The sequence below is a fragment of the Macaca fascicularis genome, chromosome 19, assembly GCF_037993035.2.
Source record: "Macaca fascicularis isolate 582-1 chromosome 19, T2T-MFA8v1.1".
NCBI classification, from domain to species: Eukaryota; Metazoa; Chordata; class Mammalia; order Primates; family Cercopithecidae; genus Macaca; species Macaca fascicularis.
This window is the reverse complement of record NC_088393.1, coordinates 64065387-64085497: the sequence shown is the minus strand read 5'-3', so window position 1 is coordinate 64085497 and position 20111 is coordinate 64065387. Positions and strand designations below refer to the sequence as shown.

General features: G+C 59.9%; 1 protein-coding gene across 3 annotated transcripts in view; it reads left to right on the top strand.

Annotated features, from left to right (window-relative positions):
• Positions 1–1220: 1220 nt before the first annotated feature.
• The window catches only part of LOC102125204 (zinc finger protein 787), a 34514-nt gene continuing 15623 nt past the window's right edge, over positions 1221–20111 (top strand). Inside the window, exons 1-2 of one of the 3 annotated variants that reach the window (XM_045378390.3) lie at positions 1221–1344; positions 20020–20108. In XM_045378390.3, the coding sequence (XP_045234325.1) occupies positions 20030–20108 (79 nt within the window). In that variant the 5' untranslated portion in view covers positions 1221–1344; positions 20020–20029. Of the gene's footprint in view, positions 1345–2172; positions 2278–17836; positions 19216–20019; positions 20109–20111 lie in introns of those variants that run through there. The other 2 variants (XM_045378391.3, XM_065534972.2) reach the window with 2 other exon arrangements.

The window sequence follows — 20111 nt, the reverse complement described above, 5'->3', positions numbered from 1 at the left end:
AATAGACTTATATATAACACTGCTAATAAGTAACAATAACCACCATCATTTTTGTGAGCTTACTATGATCCAGGTATTGAACTAAGCAGCTCTTACACATATATATTTTTTCCCATTCCACAGATGATACATTGAGGCTGAGAAAGGTGTTATTCCACAAGTGAATTATAGCTTCCTATCTTTCTGACTCCCAGTAAGGATGATAATAAAACAATTAAAAACGATAAGTCATCTGCCACTTAGGTGAGAGTCAGCCAAGTACAGAACAGGGGAGGGACCAGAAGGACCAGCCTGCAAGGACACTACGGTTTGGACAATTATTTTAAAATATGTGTTTTTTGCAAGAATACTAACAGAAACAGCTAACACCCAGTGCGTGCTTACTAGGGGCCTACCTAGCGCAGGGGAAGTAGCGTATTCTCAGGGCTATAACAGGAGGCAGTTTGTACACTCAAGGGTTAAATACACGAATTTGGAGCCAAGTTCCACGGGTTCGGGCCCAGGTTCTGGCATTCCGGGTTTGTGACTTTTGGTAGGTGATTTGATCCCTCACCTGCAACATGGGGATAGGACCCATCATGAGGCTCTAGTTAGGACTAGGACCTAGAGCATGTGAAGCACTTGGAGGCGCACAGTGTATTTTTATTACTCCAGAAAGGAGGAAACTGAGGCTATGGCACCTGAAGCGCGGCACTCTCTGTCCAGTAACTAAGGAACCCGGTGCCGCAGGGGGCGGAGCCCTTTGAGCATCAGGACTCGGGCCACTGGGAGAAGCCGCGGCAAAGAAGGGGTTACCATGATAGAGATGGCAGGAGGACCCGGGGTGGCACGAGCGTCCCTCTACGCCACTTCACTCTCTCCCCACGGCGGCCGCGGGGAGCCGGCCGCGCAGGCGCGAGGAGCCCGGGTTGGGGGCGGGGGGCGCCGCCCTAGACACCCGGAAGTCTCCGCCTAACGGGCCCAGCCCGCACCTCCTGTCCGGGAAGGGGGCGGGGCCGAAGCCCCTCGGCGCGGGGAGCCATAGAGCATGGACGGAGGACCTGCGTCCTAGACACTTCCGGAAGTGGCTCCCTCAGGCGCCCGCCCGGCACCATAGAGCTGGGGGCGGCGGCCGGGGTAGCGGGCTCGCCTTCCTAGAGCGGCGAGGACAGGGTGGCGGCCCGGGGGGAGGGAGCAGGGAGAAGGGGGGAGCGGCGCGGGCGGAAGCGGCCGGGAAGGTCACTTCCGGCCTGGGCGCCCGTCCCCCTGACCCCAGGGTCTGAGTCGCCGCTGCCGCCGCTGCCACCATCCGCGAGGCAGGAGAGAGGAGGAGGAGTGCGGCGCGGCGGCCCCGGGACCAAGGAGGTGAGGGGCGGGGGCGGGTGCCGTGCGCTGGGGGCCAGGGGGGCGCGCGCTTCGGGAAGCTGGACTTGGGCTGGGGGTGGGTGGGGAGACGGGAGGGCTAGCGCGACTGGGCGGCGGGCGCGCGTGCGCGCTGCTGGGGGGGCGTGAGTGGGCGCGCGGCCGGGGTGACGCGGGCGGGGGGAGTGCGCGTGCGCGCCGAAGGGCGGTGGGAGGGGACGCGCGCCCGGGCGGCCCGCGGGCAGCGAGCGGGGCTGGAGGGGGGTGCGCGTGCACGGGGCCGGGGCGCGCGAGTGCGCGTGGCGGGGGCGGGAGCCGGGGCCTCGGTGGGGGTCCCTCTCCTGCGGGCCCTCGGGGATGAGGCCGCTGTCCGGTCCCCCTCGAAGTTCCAACTCCGCCGGTCGTGGCCGGAAGTGGTGGCGACTCCAGGGGGAAGTTGAGGCCCAGTTGGGGGAAGGGGCCGCGCGGGCCGGGCTGGCCTGGCCGGATACTGCGGCCCCGAGGGCACGGTCTCAGCCCTCGGCCCCCCCAGCCCTTCCTTCCCTTTTTCGAGTCAGTGTGGGTCCCGTTGCTGCCCCGGGCGGGCTGTGCGTGGCCTTTGATCAGGCGGGTAATTACGGGGATTGTGGCCGGCAGGAGGCCCATTCATTCGCCCTTGCGCGGCAGGCGGGGAGGAAGCGCGTCCCCAGGGGGGAAGTGACTGGGCCAAGGTCAGCCACCGCGTGGCCCACGGGGCAGGGCGAAGGCGGGGTCTGGACCCGGTGGCGATTCCTGAGGCCTCCCTCCCCCATGCCGAGTGGTTCAGAGTGGAGCCCCGCCCCCCGACACCCCACCCCGACCTCCGGTCCAGGGAGCTGACCCCAATTCATGTGGATGAGTGCCCCTGGGACCTGCAGAGTCGGACAGAAAAGGGACCCACAGACACAGAAGGCACGAGTGAGTTGAGGCAGAAGCTTTTTCAGTGCCAGGCCCTGCGCCGTGCACTAGGCAGGGAGCAGGGAGATGAACGAGGGCCTGGAGTCTGAGTGGAAGGCAGAGACTGAGACCCCGGCGACAGAGTCGCCACCCAGGGTGATCGGACCCCTAATCCAGAGGTCTGGGGACTCTGGGAGCCAGGGAAGGCATCTTGACCTAGCCCGGTCCGGGGGATGGTCAGGGCTTTAGGGAAGGAATGACTTGGTCTGCTTTTTGCGGTTACCTGGTCCCAGGCCCCCATGTTGGGCAGTGCTCAGGAACCGTCTGGGGATCCGATTGGCCCCAGCGCCGGGAAGCACAGTTGCGTTGATCCTGGCTTAGCTCCTCTGTAAGACTGTAAGCCTCTTTGGCTAAACGCTGCTGACATTCACCTGCCTGGCTCTGCGCAGTCCCTGTGCTCCTCCGGCCACGGCCCCAGAGGACATCCAGATCAGATTCCTGCTTGCTTATCTCACGTCTTATCCATCCATCCAGGCTTCAGCAAAGCTGAGGGATGGGAAGGGCTCATCACCCAGCCTGGCCCCTCACTGGTGCCCTGCCAGAGTGCATGCAGGAATTGGGTTGTATTCCCCAAGAGCTCTGGGACCAGGCAGGCCTGGGTTCAAGTCCCAGCCCCACCACTCACCTTTGTGGCCTTAGACGAGTAACTTCAGTGCCTTACTTTCCACCGGGACAGAGTGGAAGTGGTAATAATAGTATTGACCTCAGCAGGAAGGCTCTTAATGCTTGCGTTTTAGAGCCAGCGCAGACCTCAACAGATGGGTGTAAAGTAGATGGAAAGGGTTCTGGAGCCAGGCGTTCCTGGGCCCTGGCCTTGGCACTGTCTCTTGCACTTCCGTGACCTTGGACATGTCACTTCCCTTTTCCCAGGTTCAGTTTCCCTTCAGTTGCCTAAAAAGGAGAGCAAGTTCATAATTCCCTGAGTCAACGTAATCCATCCAGGCGACGGCACAGGCCAGGCCCTGTGCTGGGCATGAGGTCACGCATGGTCTTGGCACAGCACTGTCCTGTGAGGGCCCAGACGAGGTGCCTGGCCCAGCCTGCCTCTGTGCAGGCGCGAGGTAGAGTGGTGCTGTGTGCTGGGCAGCCTGGCAGGAATCGTACAGACCCTGTGCCAGAGCAGCTGAGACCCATTCGCACTGGGGAGAGGGGTGGGGAGATTTGTCAGAGTGGTCCTGGGAGCTCTGACCTTGAGGGAGGAGTGTGTGGTGCAGGGGAGGTTGTGTGTCTTGAAAGATAAAGAGGAGGGATTGGCTATCAGAAGCCTGTTACTTAAGGGAGGATGACAGTGGGCTCTGGGCAGGGAATGGCAGGGGTCACAGCTCAAGGCCACCCACAACTGCCTGGCCGCCTGGGAGGTCTTTTGTTACTAGGTCTACACAGCTCTCAGGATACCCATCCTCAGACATGTCTCACAGGCCTTTCCGAACCTCGTTCATGCATCCTCTGGTGCATCCTGAGGCCCTCAGCCTAGTGAGGACTGTGCCGGGCGCTGGGGCCTCTGTGGTGTGAGAAACTGCAGATTCGACAACACTTGCTGGTGCACACTTTGCAGGAACCTGGCCTCGTGCCTGGTCCTCACAGTCCTAAATTCTCAAGGCTCTGGGATGGAGGTGGTCACCCCCATTTTAGGGGGATGGGATGGAGGCTCGGGTTGGAGGCTCTGGTTGGCACTTGGCCCAAGGCCCCCAGCAGCTTCAGAACCCAAGTCTATGTGTGATTCCAGAGCCCAGACCCTTGACCGTCATGACCGCCCCCTTCCGCCCCGAGGTTGGGGTCTGGGGGGACAAAGGCTGTTCCGAAGTCCTCTAGGTGTTAGTTGTTGGCTTGGAGATGGCTGGACTCCCTGCCCAGTGGGGTGTACTGTCCATGAGGACTCCTCCATGCAGGGCTGCTGGCTGGTTCAGGGGAACCCCAGCATAGTAGGAGAAGCAGAAGTGGCTCGGAAGTTGAGTGCTGAGATCCATGCAACCCCCAGGGAGGCCTCACGCACCCAGCATCAGGGAGAGCAAGGGAGGTGTGGAGTTGGAGCAGTCACACCACCAGTGTCAGTGGCCCTGTCCCAGGAGCCCAGAGCTGTCACCTTACAGCTGCGGAGAACCCAGCCGAAGCTCTGGGCCCAGGTGGGACGGCCCGGGGCCCGTGTGTTCCTGCAGGGGACCTGGCAACCTGGGGCTGTCCTTGGTGAAGCTTTCCTGGTTCTGTCTCTGCCTTGGCCTGAGCCTTCTCCCTTTGGGCTCATAGAGTATGGACGTCTCTCTTGTGCTAAATGGGGGTCCCATCTGGCCCCCCTGTTTCGAGGCCTCCGTGGTGCCAGGCCTTGCAGTGGATAACGCTGGCATCAGAAGTTGTCCTGGCCTCGGCCGGGCACGGTAGCTCAAGCCTGTAATCCCAGCACTTTGGGAGGCCGAGACGGGCGGATCACGAGGTCAGGAGTTCGAGACCATCCTGGCTAACATGTTGAAACCCCGTCTCTACTAAAAAATACAAAAAACTAGCCGGGCAAGGTGGCGGGCGCCTGTAGTCCCGGCTACTTGGGAGGCTGAGGCAGGAGAATGGCGTAAAAACCCGGGAGGCGGAGCTTGCAGTGAGCTGAGATCCGGCCACTGCACTCCACCCTGGGCGACATAGCGAGACTCCGTCTCAAAAAAAAAAAAAAAAAAAAAAAGTTGTCCTGGCCTCAGCCCAGGGTCTGGCCGGTCAGAGCCACGGATTCCTGAGGCTGCTGTGCATGCGGTCCTTGCTGGAAACAGCCCCGCCCTCAAGTGCACAGTCTGCTGGATGCACTGTGGGGCTGACGGGGACCTGTGGTAGGTGTCGCAGAGGTGAGTAAGACACGGATCCCCTTGGGGGACACAGGACCATCCTCAGTGGTGGACGTTAAAGGGAACAAATGCCAGTGTCCAAGAGTTAGAAGGAAACAAGCTGCCTTTGGCAGCCTGCCGACTCAGGTGTGACTCCAGCTTCCTACGCCGTGGCTCTGTGACGTTGCTCCCAGCCACTCCGCCTGTCGAAGCCTCGCTGTGGCTGTGTGACGTTGCTCCCAGCCACTCCGCCTGTCGAAGCCTCGCCGTGGCTGTGTGACATTGTCCTAGCCACTCCGTTTGTCGAAGCCTCGCTGTGGCTGTGTGACATTGTCCTAGCCACTCCGTTTGTCGAAGCCTCGCCGTGGCCGTGTGACATTGTCCTAGCCACTCCGTTTGTCGAAGCCTCGCCGTGGCTGTGTGACATTGCTCCAGCCACTCGCCTTGTGGAAGCCTCAGTTTCCTTGTCTGTACAACAAGGACCCCAGTGATAGGCCACGTTTACTGGGCGCCCCGTGGCTTTTGGGTGAGCACTTGGCGCACACATCTCATTTTATCAGGAGGGACGGGTAGCCCAAGCACCTGGCCCAGGCCATGCGGCTCGTTCCTGGTGGGGCCAGATCACACCCGGGCCTGCCCAGGGTGGTTGTCCTCTTGCCCCTGCGCTGGCCTCATGGCCTCAAACTGTCTCTCCCTGATGGCGGGGCCCAGGATCAGAGCTTATGTGCTTAGGGCACCCTGCACCCAGGACCTGGGATTTAATCCATGCTTGATGAGTGTGATCTTTTGTCATTGGATGAGAGAGGATGGAGCTGAGGGAAGGGAGCAGTCTGGGAAAGCTTCCTGGGGGAGGTGCTGTCGATGCTGAGCCTTGGCAGATGGACCAAGCAGATGTACACAGAGAGGGCAGGTGAGATGGGAGGAAGGGGCTGTGCAAAGGCCCGGGGGGAGAATCCACACCATCTGGTGCAAAGGCCCGGGGAGGGGGTGTGCAGAGGGAGGATCCACAGGTCTGGTGCAAAGGCCCAGGGAGGGGAGGCGCAGAGGGAGGATCCACAGGTCTGGTGCAAAGGCCCGGGGAGGGGGTGTGCAGAGGGAGGATCCACAGGTCTGGTGCAAAGGCCCGGGGAGGGGGTGTGCAGAGGGAGAATCCACACCATCTGGTGCAAAGGCCCGGGGAGGGGGTGTGCAGAGGGAGGATCCACAGGTCTGGTGCAAAGGCCCGGGGAGGGGGTGTGCAGAGGGAGGATCCACAGGTCTGGTGCAAAGGCCCGGGGAGGGGGTGTGCAGAGGGAGGATCCACAGGTCTGGTGCAAAGGCCCGGGGAGGGGGTGTGCAGAGGGAGGATCCACAGGTCTGGTGCAAAGGCCTGGTGGAGGGGAGGCGCAGAGGGAGGATCCACACCGTCTGGTGCAAAGGCCCTGGGGGGAGAATCCACACCTTCTGGAAAATGGCCAGCCTGCCCTGTTGGCCCAACAGAGGAGTCACAGAATGTAAGGTGGTCCACGGGTGTGGTTTTGTGTGTGTCTTTTTTTTTTTTTTTTCCATATAAAGGCTTTGTTTTTAATGTTTTATATGTATAAATTTTAAGAGATAGGGTCTTGCCGTGTTTGTCCAGGCTGGTCTCAAACTCCTGGGCTTAATTGATCCTGCCTCCTCAGCCACTTAAGTAGTGACCAGGGGCTTTATTTATTTATTTATTTTTTTGAGACGGAGTCTTGCTCCATGGCCCAGGCTGGAGTGCAGTGGCGCGATCTCGGCTCACTCCAAGCTCTGCCTCCTGGGTTCTCATCATTGTCCCGCCTCAGCCTCCCGAGTAGCTGGGACTACAGGCGCCCGCCACCTCGCCCAGCTAATTTTTTGTATGTTTTAGTAGAGACGGGGTTTCACCGTGTTAGCCAGGATGGTCTCGATCTCCTGACGTCCTGATCCACCCTCCTCGGCCTCCCAAAGTGCAGAGATTACAGGCATGAGCCACCGTGCCCGGCCTGGGGCTTTATTTTTTTTTAGAGCAGTTTTAGGTTTGCAACAAATTTGAGAGGAAAGTGCAGAGATTTCCCGTATCCCCCCCGCACCCCCCCACAGCCTCCCCCATTATCAACTCCCACTCCAGAGCGGGCGTTTTGTGACAGTGGATGAAGCTACACGGACATCTGATTGTCACCCAGAGTCCATAGTGTACTCTGTAGGTGTGTGGGGCTTTTGGCCAGAAGACTGTTTTCGTTTGTCTTTTATACGATTCTCAGTTACTCGGCTGCCCTAAGACCCAGAAGCCTTTGCATAAGGATCTGAAGATGTTCAAGGCACCAAGTCCTGCTGGCTGTGCCCCGCGGTCCCCACAATATACTGTAGTCCCCACAACACACCGCGGTCCCCACAACACACCGCACCCTGACAGTAGACAAAGTCCCCACAACACACCGCACCCTGACAGTAGACGCAGTCCCTCTCTCTCACCCCCTCGGAAAGTTGAGCGTGGTGACTGGAGCCGTGAGCTGTCTCTGCCGAGGCTGTGCTGGTGCCTCCAAGGAATCCGGCTCTGACAAGGAGGGTGTGGGTGGTGCGGGTGAGAGACCTGCGGGAAGCCTCTGGGAGGCTGCCGCACAAGTCCAGGTGTGAAGTAGCTGGAAAAGAAGAGAGCAGCGACCATCCTGGCTAACACGGTGAAACCCCGTCTCCAGGCAAAACATTAGCCGGGCGAGGTGGCGGGCGCCTGTAGTCCCAGTTACTCGGGAGGCTGAGGCAGGAGAATGCTGTGAACCTGGGAGGCGGAGCTTCCAGTGAGCTGAGATCGCGCCACTGCACTCCAGCCTGGGCGACAGAACGAGACTCAGTCTCAAAAAAAAAAAAAAAAAAAATAGAGCAGTGAAATCGATGCACCGTGGCCAGCGTCGAGAGGAGAGGAGAGGGAGAGGGGGCCAGAGCAGGGGACGGCTCACCTCTGCATCCTTCACCCCGCCCGAGGGACGTGCAGGCTGTGCTGTAGGAGAATGTGACCTGCCAAAACCGGCTGAGACGAGAGGGAAGGTATCCGCAGACCAGTCACCGTAGAATGAACAGGAAAGGGTCCGTGGGGCTTTCCCCACCACCCTCAGGGAGGGCAGGCCTGGGATCTCAGTGGTGTCACAGAGATGTCCCAGGGCTGAGGAAATGAGGGCCTGATGCGGAATCCCTCGTAGACGTCACCCCACCTAGCCTGGAGATCCAGGCGGAGGTGCAGGAGGGAACAAGAATGAGGTTTTCAGGCCAAGAGTGAGGGGTGAAGCGGCCACAGGAAAGGGCAGTGAAGGAGCTGGTGGAGGAGTGAAGGGGTTGGCGCTGTGGGCGTCTCGAGCCGGGAGCAGAGCAGGAAGGCGAGCAGGAGACGGCTCTGCAGTGGGGCCGGGTGGCGGTGCTGGTTCCGGAAGCAGCCATGGGCACCGGGGCAGCAGGTGCTGGGTACCCCTGGCACCTGCCCTCAGGCAGCGTTGTGCCCAGGAGCAGATGCAGAGCCCCAGGAAGGAAATACCAGAAGTGATATCACCATGCTCGTCACGTGGTGACAGAAGGTGCTGACCGGCCAGGAAGTCAGCCCTGCCGTGGGAAAGGTGGGGTGTGGGCCTCAGGGAGAAGCTGACATTTGAGCAAACCCTTGAAAGGTGAGACCGAGCCAGGCAGGTGGAGGAGTGAGCCCAGCCCCTCAGAGAGAGACCAGGCTTGGCCGGGGCAGGTGGAGGAGTGAGCACGGCCCCTCAGAGAGAGACCAGGCTTGGCTGGGGCAGGTGGAGGAGTGAGCACGGCCCCTCAGACAGAAAGACCAGGCCTGGCCGGGGCAGGTGGGGAGTGAGCACGGCCCCTCAGACAGAAAGACCAGGCCTGGCCAGGGCAGGTGGGGAGTGAGCACGGCCCCTCAGAGAGAAAGAACAGGCCTGGCCGGGGCAGGTGGGGAGTGAGCACGGCCCCTCAGAGAGAAAGAACAGGCCTGGCCAGGGCAGGTGGGGAGTGAGCACGGCCCCTCAGACAGAAAGACCAGGCCTGGCCAGGGCAGGTGGGGAGTGAGCACGGCCCCTCAGAGAGAAAGAACAGGCCTGGCCAGGGCAGGTGGGGAGTGAGCACGGCCCCTCAGACAGAAAGACCAGGCCTGGCCAGGGCAGGTGGGGAGTGAGCACGGCCCCTCAGATAGAAAGACCAGGCCTGGCCGGGGCAGGTGGAGGAGTGGGGCCGGTCCCTCAGGGAGAAAGACCAGGCCTGGCCAGCCAGATGGAGGAGTGGGGCCGGTCCCTCGGGGAGAAAGACCAGGCCTGGCCGGGCCTGAGCCTGTCGGTGAGTCAGGAGCAGCGCAGTGCACAGCGAAGATCCAGGCCAGCTGGAAGGAGGGGGCTTGCAGAGGTGCTGGAGCCAGATTGGGCCCTGTGGTGCCTGGGGAGGAACCTGGATTTTGGATTGAGGGGCAGCAGGCACGTGCAGTGGTGGCAGTTTGGACAAGGAGGTGATGAACTGAGTTGCTTTTTGTTGATGAGAACAGTTTTTTTATGACTCCCACAGAGTACAATTCTCCCTTTTAAAGTGCACAGTTCAGCACCTGTAATCCCAGCTACTTGGGAGGCAGAGGCAGGATAATCCCTTGAACCCAGGAGGCGAAGGTTGCAGTGAGCGGAGATCGTGCAGTTGCACTCCAGCCTGGGCGAGAGAGTGAGACTGTTTCAATAAATAAATACAAAATGAAGTATACAGTTCAGCGGTTTTTAGTGTATTCACTGATTTATGCAGCCATCACCACAGTCAATTTTAGAACCTGTTCTTCATCCCTAAAGAAATGCAGTGCGTCTTCAGCCGTCCCTCCCTCCCTCCTTCCCTCCCTCTCTGCGTCCAAGTTCCTGGGAAGTCCTGATCTGCTTTCTTTCCCGGGGTGTGCCTCTTGTGGGCAGGTGTGTAAATAGAATCACGCGCTGTTCTGCATCAGGCGTGTTTCACCACGTGTGCAGTGTTTGAGGGTCATCCCTGTCGCGGCTGAACTTCACGCCTAGTTATGGCTGAGTCGTGTTCCGTTACGGTCATGGATGGACCACAATTAGTTCATCCATATGGACATCTGGGTCGTCTCTACATTTTGGCGGTTATACCTAATGCTTCTGTGAACGTTTGTGTGCCGCTGTTTGCATGGACAGACGTATGTTTTCTCTTGGGTTTATGCTTAGGAGTGGACTTGCTGGTTCTTACAGGAGTTCTTGGCTTAACCTTTTGAGGAACTGCCAGCTGTTTCCCACAGCGGCCCCACCTGTGGTGCCCTGGCACCAGCAGTGGAGGGCTCCCCGCTTCTCCTGGTCGTCACCAGCACTTGTTTTCTGAGGCCGGCACAGTGGGTGTGAGGTGCTGGCTCCCTGTGGGTTTGGTCTGCCTCTCCCTGACGGCTCATGAGGACATCCTTGCTCGTGCCTGTCAGATATTTGTCTTTCTTCGTTGGAGGAATGCCTGCTCAGATGCTTTGCCCAGGTTCTAATTGGGTTGTTTGAACTGAGTGACTTTGGGAAGATGAATTGGTGTGTGGTGTGGGGAGGGCACTTCCAAGAGGCAGGGTGGGAGCCAGGATCATGGTGGGAGGAAGCGAAAGCCCTAAGGGGGGGGACTGGGGAGAAGAGAGTGAGGGTGGACGGGTGGGAGGGAGGAAAGGGCCGCAGCCCTCCGTGCTGGAGGGGGTGGGGTCGGGGGGGAGATGGCTGGTCTGGGCACCCCCGGGCTCCTCCCCTGGTCCGCAAAGGCAGGGCCACATGGGGTGCACGGTGGCTCTGAAGAGGCCGTGGAGTCAGGCTGAGAAGGGGTCACAGGATTTGGTGAAAAGTCAGGGAGGGTAGTTTGTTAGCCGAGTGGTTACAGGATGACTGTCGGGAAGGAAAGGAGGTGGCTGCTCCAGGCCGCAAGTAGATGGGAAGGAATAAGAGACTGAGGCGAGGGAGAAAGCGGGTGGGTGCCAGAGAAGTTTCTGGGCAGGGAGGGCCGTGGACGGCCAGGAGTTGCTGCTTCCGAGAGCGCAGGGGAGAAGGAGGTGAGATTGGCAGCAGAAGAAAGGGGATAATTGGCAGGCAGGCCTCCAAAGGGGTGGGTGGGACTTCATAACAACAATAATAACAATCATTTGTGCTAATTGGATCTCTCGAGGGCCGGGGGCGAGGGGAAGGCACCCCTGCCCGTGCTGCAGGTGCTTCCTCTCTGGAGCGGAGGTCAGAGCCAGGTGAGTGAGCACCAGCAGAGGCTGGGAGAGCTGAGACCCCGGCTGAGAAACAGAGGCGGGCAGGGAGGCCGGGACCCTCATTTCAGAAGATGTGAAATTCCCAGCCTTCTGGTAGATCCCTTGAATAGCCCAGGGTTTTCTTGAGAGCAAGTGGGGGGCCTTCTCCTAGGGAGCTGGCCTGGACCCTGAGAGCTGGGTCAGGAGCTGCCTCAGGCCCCCGCAGCTCCTGGTGCCCCCACCTCTCCCATCGCTCCCCTCTGAGGATGAGGGTCCCATGCTCGCGCCATGAGGTCCTGGGGGTAGGGCCCGATAGCAGGGGCTGAGAGCATGCCTGGAGGGACAGGAGAGGAAGAGAACTGGGGAGCATTGAGTGAACATCCGTCTTAACCCTGATGAGTCCTCAGAAGCCTCCACTCAGTCCCCACACAGGCACCTGCCCTTCCCGTCCCTGCTTTGCAGAGGAGGCAGCTGAGGCTCAGCCATTTCTGAGGGTGGCAGAGCTGGTGATGACGCCAGGGACTGGCACCGCGGCTGCCCGTTGCTCACAGGGGCACAGCGCTGTCGCCCAGACTGTTTGTTTCACATCTCCCTGGTAGGTGTGGGCCGCTCCCTCTCCTCGGAGAGGAAGTTGGGATGCAGAGCAGTGTGGGCCCCGTCCCAGGTCGCCACGGTGCGGCCTTCCTTCCCGCCTCCCTCTTAGAAGAGCCTCCGGACCCTGAGCTCTGGCCCCTCACCGCTTACCCCTCCTCTGCTGCCCCCAGCCCCTCTGGCTGTGGAATTTGTGGACCCTTATGCAAAAAGGCAGGAAGAAAGCGTCTTCCTTTCCTGGAGGCCTCTGGGTCGGCCAGGGTGTTTTGTGTTTGGCATTTCACCCACAGGTGAGTGCAGAGGCCCCCAAGCCCAGGCTGTGAGCCCCCAGCACTGAGCCCTTGTGCTCTTGGACCCCACTTACAAAACACAGGTCAAAGGTGAAGTGACCAGGAATTCCAGGGCAGCAGCTGCTGAGCACAGAGCCCCAGGCTGGGCCTCTGTCCCAGCTGCCCAGGCCGTGCCCCAGGTCCCTGCCTGCCCCTCCCTCCTGGCGCCATTCCAGGTGCTCAGCCCCCCTGCTGCGGCTCCGTGGCCCGGCCGTGGCCTGGAAAGTGTGCCCCAAACCCTTGCACCCTCATTCCTTTACGTCGGGGTCAGCAAACTTTCTCTGCAGTGGGCCAGATAGTAAATACTTTAGGCTTTGTGAACCAAGAGGGGAAATGAAGGCTACTCTCGATGTAGGTGTATGGCTGGCTGTTTGAAGTGTGACCATTGGAACTTGTAAAAGGCATTAGTATCTGGAGGGCAGTTTAAGGGCTAGCGCCCCCCACGCAGGGTCAGCCCCTCCACGTCTGTAGGCTGCCTCACCTCCGCCCCCCCGTCCAGCTATCACCATGGCAGGACTCATGCCATGTGCCTAGGGCTGCAGTGCCCGTTCTGGGCAGCGTGGGCCTGGCTGGCAGCAGATCCCTGCTGAATGAGAGGTGATCTCTGCTGGCCTCTGGGCGGGCCACTGCGCGGTGGAGAGGAGGGGTGTGGCGGGCGGACTCTCCCACCTCCCCCATGTACAGCCTGGTCAAGGCCTTGGCCCTGCAGGAAGCTGGCCCGAGGTGGAGGCCAGGGGAAGGCGCTGAGCTGGGAAGTCCCTGCTTTTATTGAGTTATGCGATAGAGCTTCACTGGAAGGACGTTATCACCGCTTGGCAAACAGGTTTCAGCCGAGAAGAGGAGGTGAGGAGCAGCTCCGCCACCTCCTCGGCCCCTGGTTGCAAACTGCTCTCTTCCCTTTTTTTCTTGTACTTTTTGTTTTTTTGTTTTAACTTTTGCTACAGTGCTGATTCTTATGCATTTTTAATGTTTAGAGTGTTGTAATTAGAAAGCCTGTACAATTTTTAAGTTTGTTTACTTTCTAATAGAGGTACAATTAACGTATTACAACATTTCATTTCTTTTTTTCTTTTTTATTTTTGAGACGGAGTCTCGCTCTGTCACCCAGGCCGGAGTGCAGTGGCGTGATCTCAGCTCACCGCATCCTCTGCCTCCAGGGTTCAAGCGATTCTCCTGCCTCAGCCCCCCCGGGTAGCTGGGACTACAGGCACCAGCCACCACACCCGGCTAAGTTTTGTATTATTAGTAGAGACAGGATTTCACCATATTGGCCAGGCTGGTCTCGAACTTCTGACCTTGTGATCTGCCTGCCTCGGCCTCCCAAAGTGTTAGGATTACAGGCATGAGCCACTGTGCCCGGCCAACATTTGCTTTTTTACGGTGTACAATTCACTGGTTTTTAATATATTCACAAAGTTGTGACTATATTAAATCATCACCAGTATGTAATTCCTGAACATTAGGCTGGGCGCAGTGGCTTCCCTCCCTGGGTCTCTGGCAGAGTCAGAATCAGGTTGACATAAAACAGAAAAACAGGAGAAAAGCTTACGAATGTTATTTTATTTTATTTATTTTTTTGAGACGGAGTCTCGCTCTGTCGCCCAGGCTGCAGTGCAGTGGCGCAATCTCGGCTCGCTGCAAGCTCCGCCTCCCGGGTTCCCGCCATTCTCCTGCCTCACCCTCTCGGGTAGCTGGGACTACAGGCGCCCGCCACCTCGCCCGGCTAGTTTTTTGTATTTTTAGTGGAGATGGGGTTTCACCGTGTTAGCCAGGATGGTCCCGATCTCCTGACTTCATGATCCGCCCGCCTCGGCCTCCCAGAGTGCCGGGATTACAGGCGTGAGCCCCCGCGCCCGGCCAGGAATGTTATTTTTACGGGTACATGGGAGACTTGAGAAAGGGAAGGCCTCTCGAAGCGGTTAGGCCTGAGGGCTTCTATGCCAAAGAACAGCGACTGTGAAAAAGTCACTGAAATCCTTGGGGAGGCTGAGGGAGATAAGGGTTGGTGTGTGCAGCTGTCGCTCAGCCTCAGCCCCTGGTGCTGGTGACAAGGACGTCCTCTCCGTCTACGGGGAAGTCGTGCTTCATGTGGGGTTTCATCTGCTTTCAGGGGGAACAGGGGAGGCCAGAGCACCCTTCTTGTGTCTGCTGCTGCCCCCGTGCCTTTGGGGCTGCACTGGGGCGGCCTGTTCTGTGCCGTGGCCTTCACCGCCGGCCCCCCAGCACCCAGCCATCTACCAGTTCCGACGCGTCACCCCAGCCACTGTCCAAAACACCCCTTTAGGCTTTTCCCTTAATACAGGCATAATTACCTGTTATTAAAATATTAGGAAAACGAATATAAGAAAAACGTTGAGATCACTCTCACTCTTGATGCTGGGTGTGGGAGGGGTGCCAGCCTTCATTCCCTGGCCGGCTCCGTGGAGGAGGGGTCCCCGGCATGGTTCTCATAGGTTCCTCCCCATTCGGAACCTCGCTGTGCTGGAGGCTGTCTCTGCAAGAAGCGTTTCCTGAGATTTGGGCTTTCCTGTCGGTCGCCTGTGGAGAGGTAGAGCTAGCCTGGTCGGGCTGCAAGCACGTTCACGGCAGTTTAGCCTGAACTCTTCCATCCGAGGGACCCAAAGCCCAAGGGGGTCTGTCTGAGGGGAGGTCTGCCTGTCCTTCCGCGTGGGTCTCGCCTCTTCCTGAGACGGGTCTGGGGAGGGTCTGAGTGTTGGGATTTGCTGTCTGGTCTCAAGCCTGTGCTTTGCCCGGACCCATCTGTTTGGGTGCACACCCACCTGTGCCTGGTGCTGCCCTGGGTGCTAGGGACATGGGTGCTGGGAGGACAGGCCAGCTAAGCAGAGACAGAGAGTGGCAGAGTAGCAGGCATTAGGAAGAGAAAGGCAGGCGGGTGGAGCAGGTGGGGACCCTGAGGAGGTGGCCCTCACCTGGAGTCCAGAGGAGGCAGCTGGGAGGACCAGAGGAGAGCTCTGGGCAGGGGCGGGGTGGAGGGAGCCGGGGAGCGCTGGGCAGGGGCGGGGTAGAGGGAGCCGGGGAGCGCTGGGCAGGGGCGGGGTGGTAGGAGCCGGGGAGCTGTGGGCAGGGTCAGGGTGAAGGGAGCCGGGGAGCGCTGGGCAGGGGCTGAGTGGAGGGAGCTGGAGGCACTGGGCAGGGGCCTGGTGGAGGGAGCTGGAGGCACTGGGCAGGGGCTAGGTGGAGGGAGCTGGAGGCATTGGGCAGGGGCTAGGTGGAGGGAGCTGGAGGCACTGGGCAGGGGCTAGGTGGAGGGAGCTGGAGGCACTGGGCAGGGGCTAGGTGGAGGGAGCTGGAGGCACTGGGCAGGGGCTAGGTGGAGGGAGCTGGAGGCACTGGGCAGGGGCCGGGTGGAGGGAGCTGGAGGCACTGGGCAGGGGCTGAGTGGAGGGAGCTGGAGGCACTGGGCAGGGGCCCGGTGGAGGGAGCCGGGGAGCGCTGGGCAGGGGCCGGGTGGAGGGAGCCGGGGAGCGCTGGGCAGAGGTGGGGTGGAGGGAGCACTGGGCAGAGGTGGGGTGGAGAGAGCAGGGAGTGGCAGCTCCTGGCAGGGCTGCCTTCAGTGCCTCCCACTTCTGGAGCTGAGTCTCCTGGGAGTCCCCGTGGCTCCATGCCCGGCACAGACACTGCTGGCTGCCGCTGCCGGTGCTGCCCTTCACGTGTTGTGGGGGACCCAAGGGTCTGGCCCTGCCGGCCTCGTGTTCCGCATCCATAAGACAAGCGTCAGAACAGTGTCCACCTCTAAGGGACCCCTGTGCTTCAGATGACCCGCAGTCCTCCCGGCAGGAACCGCCCCACACCCCTGCAGCCTCTCCCGCAGCCCCCAGCATGCCCAGCCTTCGAGCGGCTGCCTGCCCCCTCCCCTCCACGCTGCCCATCCAGGGCCTGCTCTTGGGGTGCCTTCTTTCTGAGGGCCCACCCCAGCCTCCCCAGCAGAGCTGCCTGTCCCTTTCTCCCCCCAGAACCCCCTCCTCGTGTGCTTCCTTCCTGCTGTCTGTGAACCTTGGGGGCCAGACCTCGGCCCTCCTGGTGACCCTTATTTCTCCTGGTGACCCCGTGTCTCCTGGTGACTCTTGTTTCTCCCAGTGACCCCATTGTCTCCCAGTGACCCTGTGTCTCCCGGTGACCCCATGTCTCCCGGTGACTCTCGTCCCTCCCGGTGACCCCATGTCTCCTGGTGACTCTTGTTTCTCCCAGTGACCCCATTGTCTCCCAGTGACCCTGTGTCTCCCGGTGACCCCGTGTCTCCTGGTGACTCTTGTTTCTCCCAGTGACCCCATTGTCTCCTGGTGACTCTTGTTTCTCCCGGTGACCCCATGTCTCCCGGTGACCCCATTGTCTCCCGGTGACCCCATGTCTCCTGGTGACTCTTGTTTCTCCCAGTGACCCCATTGTCTCCCAGTGACCCTGTGTCTCCTGGTGACCCCGTGTCTCCTGGTGACCCTCGTCCCTCCCGGTGACCCCATGTCTCCTGGTGACTCTTGTTTCTCCCAGTGACCCCATTGTCTCCCAGTGACCCCATTGTCTCCCGGTGACCCCATTGTCTCCCGGTGACCCTGTGTCTCCCGGTGACCCTGTGTCTCCCGGTGACCCCATTTCTCCCGGTGACCCTCGTCCCTCCTGGTGACTCTTGTTTCTCCCAGTGACCCCATTGTCTCCCGGTGACCCTCGTGTCTTCAGGTGACCCCGTGTCTCCCGGTGACCCTGTGTCTGCTGGTCCTCACAGGTGCTCAGTAATGAGGACCCTGGAGAGCGCGGCCTGTGTGTTCCCGTGTGGGATTTGAATACACAGTGTCCGAGGCGAGCGTAGTGGTGGGTGGTTCTGGACATAGACGTGGGGCCTGATGGTCTGTATGTAAACTGTGTCTCTGTACCCCCCTCCAGCCTTTCCTTTCTCCCCTTCCCCGCAGACAGACCTTGGGCCTCTGTTTCCTCATCTGCATAATGGCGACAGCAGTCAGACCTACCCAGAGGGCTGTCATGGACCCCAGTCCACTCACAGTTCGTGAGCCGTTTAGAGCAGTACCTGGAACTGTGGGGTGGGGTGGCCAGGGGCCGCCAAGTGACCCGCACGGCATATCTGTGCACGTGAGTTTATTTAAACAGGCACATCCTGAGTTCTCCTCACTCTCGTGCCCTTCCTGAGGGTGGGTTGACAGCACCCTGCCGTGGGGCTGGCTCCCTTCTGTGCCTGGATAGTGGTGAACTTCTTGTCACTGGAGGGACTCGGGAAAATTGGTTCAGGTGGGTTGTGCCAAGGAGGTACTTTGTTCCCGCCTGCTGGCCTGCAGACCCCGGCCTGGAATGAGGTGCTGGAAGAAACCAGAGGAGGTTTCTTCAGAGCGGAGCGCATTCAGCCCAAGGGGGCCTGGCCTGGGTTTCTCTTCCAGTGTTGAGGTTGTTGGTAGACAGGGCAGGTGGCTACTGTGCCTCACCAGGAGTCCTCCCCACCTGGGAGTGAGGTCACACCAGGGACTGGGGCCAGATGGCTGGGGAATGGGCTTGCTAATGGTTGGACGAGCGTTGTGCCCGCCTCCACCTCAGTATGCAGCTCCGATGAGACACAGAATTGAAGGCTCGAGGAGGAGCTGGGGCCCGCGGCAGGCCTCTCCTTCCGAGCGAGAGGAACGCGAACGTCCACAGGAATAAATGGAAGGACGCTGGCATTGAAGCTGGAGTATTCACAAGGCCTGACGTGGACGCAGCCCACAGTTGTCTGCCAGCGATGGGTGGGTGTGTGGACCACTGTGGCCGCCGTACAGTGGAGTGGGTTCAGCCCGAGAGAGGAGCGGCGCGCCGCCGCACCATACTGTGTGGAAGAGCCAAACGCAGGACAGATGCGGCCCCTCTCCGGGCAGAGCATGCGGCAGCGAGTCCCGAGGGACAGAAAGGAGTTGAGAGGCTGCAGGGCCCGGCCGGGGGAATGCGTGGTGGCTGTCGTGGGCTCGTGGGCTTTTTGAGGTGGTTGTAAAGTTGATTGTGGTGATGGTTGCGAAACTGATTATACTAAATATCATTGCGTCGTACACTTTACATGGGAAATGTTGTGGGAGGGGGAATCGCGTCTCAGTGAAGCTGTTTTAATAAAAATGTGGGCCCTGGGGTGTGAGCGCTGGTCCGGCGGTGGGAGGCCGTGCCTCCTCTGGCAGGTTTCTTGTGGCTCCTGCTGGAGGCTTCCCCCAAGAAGCCAGGTGGCTACAGCCCGTGCCTCCTGCAGGTGCCGGGGGATTCGGGGAGCCCAGCCCCAAATCTCTACTGTGGAAGGTAGGAGGTTTTTTTGTTTTAAGGCTCGTCGAGTGAAGCCGTTGGCGTGGAGAAGGAACAAAGAGATCCGTAACTGGCGGTTGGTTGTAAACACCGCTGTACTCCGCCGGCAGGACTTTTTTTAAATTGCCCTTATTTGGCTGTGGAAGTTGGCAGCCCTGTGTCCGCCCCATGGAGTTTAGCTGAGCCGCTCCTGGTTTATGAAACCCCAGCGCGCGGAAAGCAGGGAGGGCACGTTTGCCACAGCTCCACCTGGCGGCCCTGCCCTTCCCTGATCTGTGTGAGGGTTCAGGTGCCCGCCGCGCCTGCAGGAGGGTGGGGGAGGGCTGGGAGGGCTGCCTCAGAGCCTGCTTCATTTTCTTTTTTTATTTTATTTTATTTTAAATTTAATTTTTGAGACAAAGTCTTGCTCTGTCGCCCAGGCTGGAGTGTGATCTCTGGTCACTGCAACCTCTGCCTCCCGGGTTTAAGCAATTCCCCTGCCTTAGCCTCCCGAGTAGCTGGGATTACAGACCCCTGCCACCACGCCCGGCTAATTTTTGTGTTTTAGTAGAGATGGGGTTTCACCATGTTGGCCATGCTGGTCTCGAACTCCCGACCTCCAGTGATCCACCTGCTTTGGCCTCTCAGTGCTGGGATTACAGGTGGAGCCACCGCAACCAGCGAGGGAGCATGTTTTAAAAAAGAGATCAGGGTATGAACCCTTCAACAACTCGGGCGCGTGGCAAAGGCTCTGGTGTCCGCTTTAGCTGCGTGTGTGCGTGGCACAGGTCGGTGGTGTGTGTAGAGACCCTCCTGGTGTGTGGCACGGGTTGGTGGTGTGCGTAGAGACCCTGACAGTGCGTGTGGCATGGGTCGGTGGTGTGTGTAGAGACCCTCACAGTGCGTGGCACGGGTTGGTGTCGTGCGTACAGACCCTGACAGTGCGTGTGGCACGGGTTGGTGGTGTGTGTAGAGCCCCTCACAGTGCGTGGCATGGGTTGGTGGTGTGTGGAGACCCTGATGGTGGGTGTGGCACGGGTTGGGAGTGTCACGTGTGGGGACCCTCAGGCACCTGCTGCCCTGTTTCTGATGTGATGGGTCAGTGTCTGCCAGGGGTGTGGGGACTCCAGTCCGTTTGGCACAAGCATCACACGTACACTGTCTTGTGCACACTTGACAGTAACATGTTCTCCGTCTTGCCAGTGAGGAAGCTGCGGCGTGGAGGTGGGGATGTTCACCCCGGGTCCAGCTGGGGAGTGGTGGGGCTGCAATGGGCGCCGGTGGTGGTTGTAGCCCGTGTGGGTCCTGGAGTTCTTCCTGCAGCTGTGTGTGGCCTTGGCCGGCCCCTGCAGTGGGGAGCAGCCAGGCTAGTTCCAGGCCAGTTCTTGGTGTCCCGGGGTAGGTGCCATGTGCCTTGTCTGCCGGGCGCTGTACCTGCCACGCCGGTCCCTGCAGGGCCCTCCGTGCAGCCTGGCACCCCATAAACTCGGTCCTTCTGTCTTGTCCCTTCTAACAGGGACCCGGACATGGAGCTGCGGGAAGAAGCCTGGTCTCCGGGGCCGCTGGATTCTGAAGACCAGCAGATGGCGAGTCACGAGAACCCAGGTG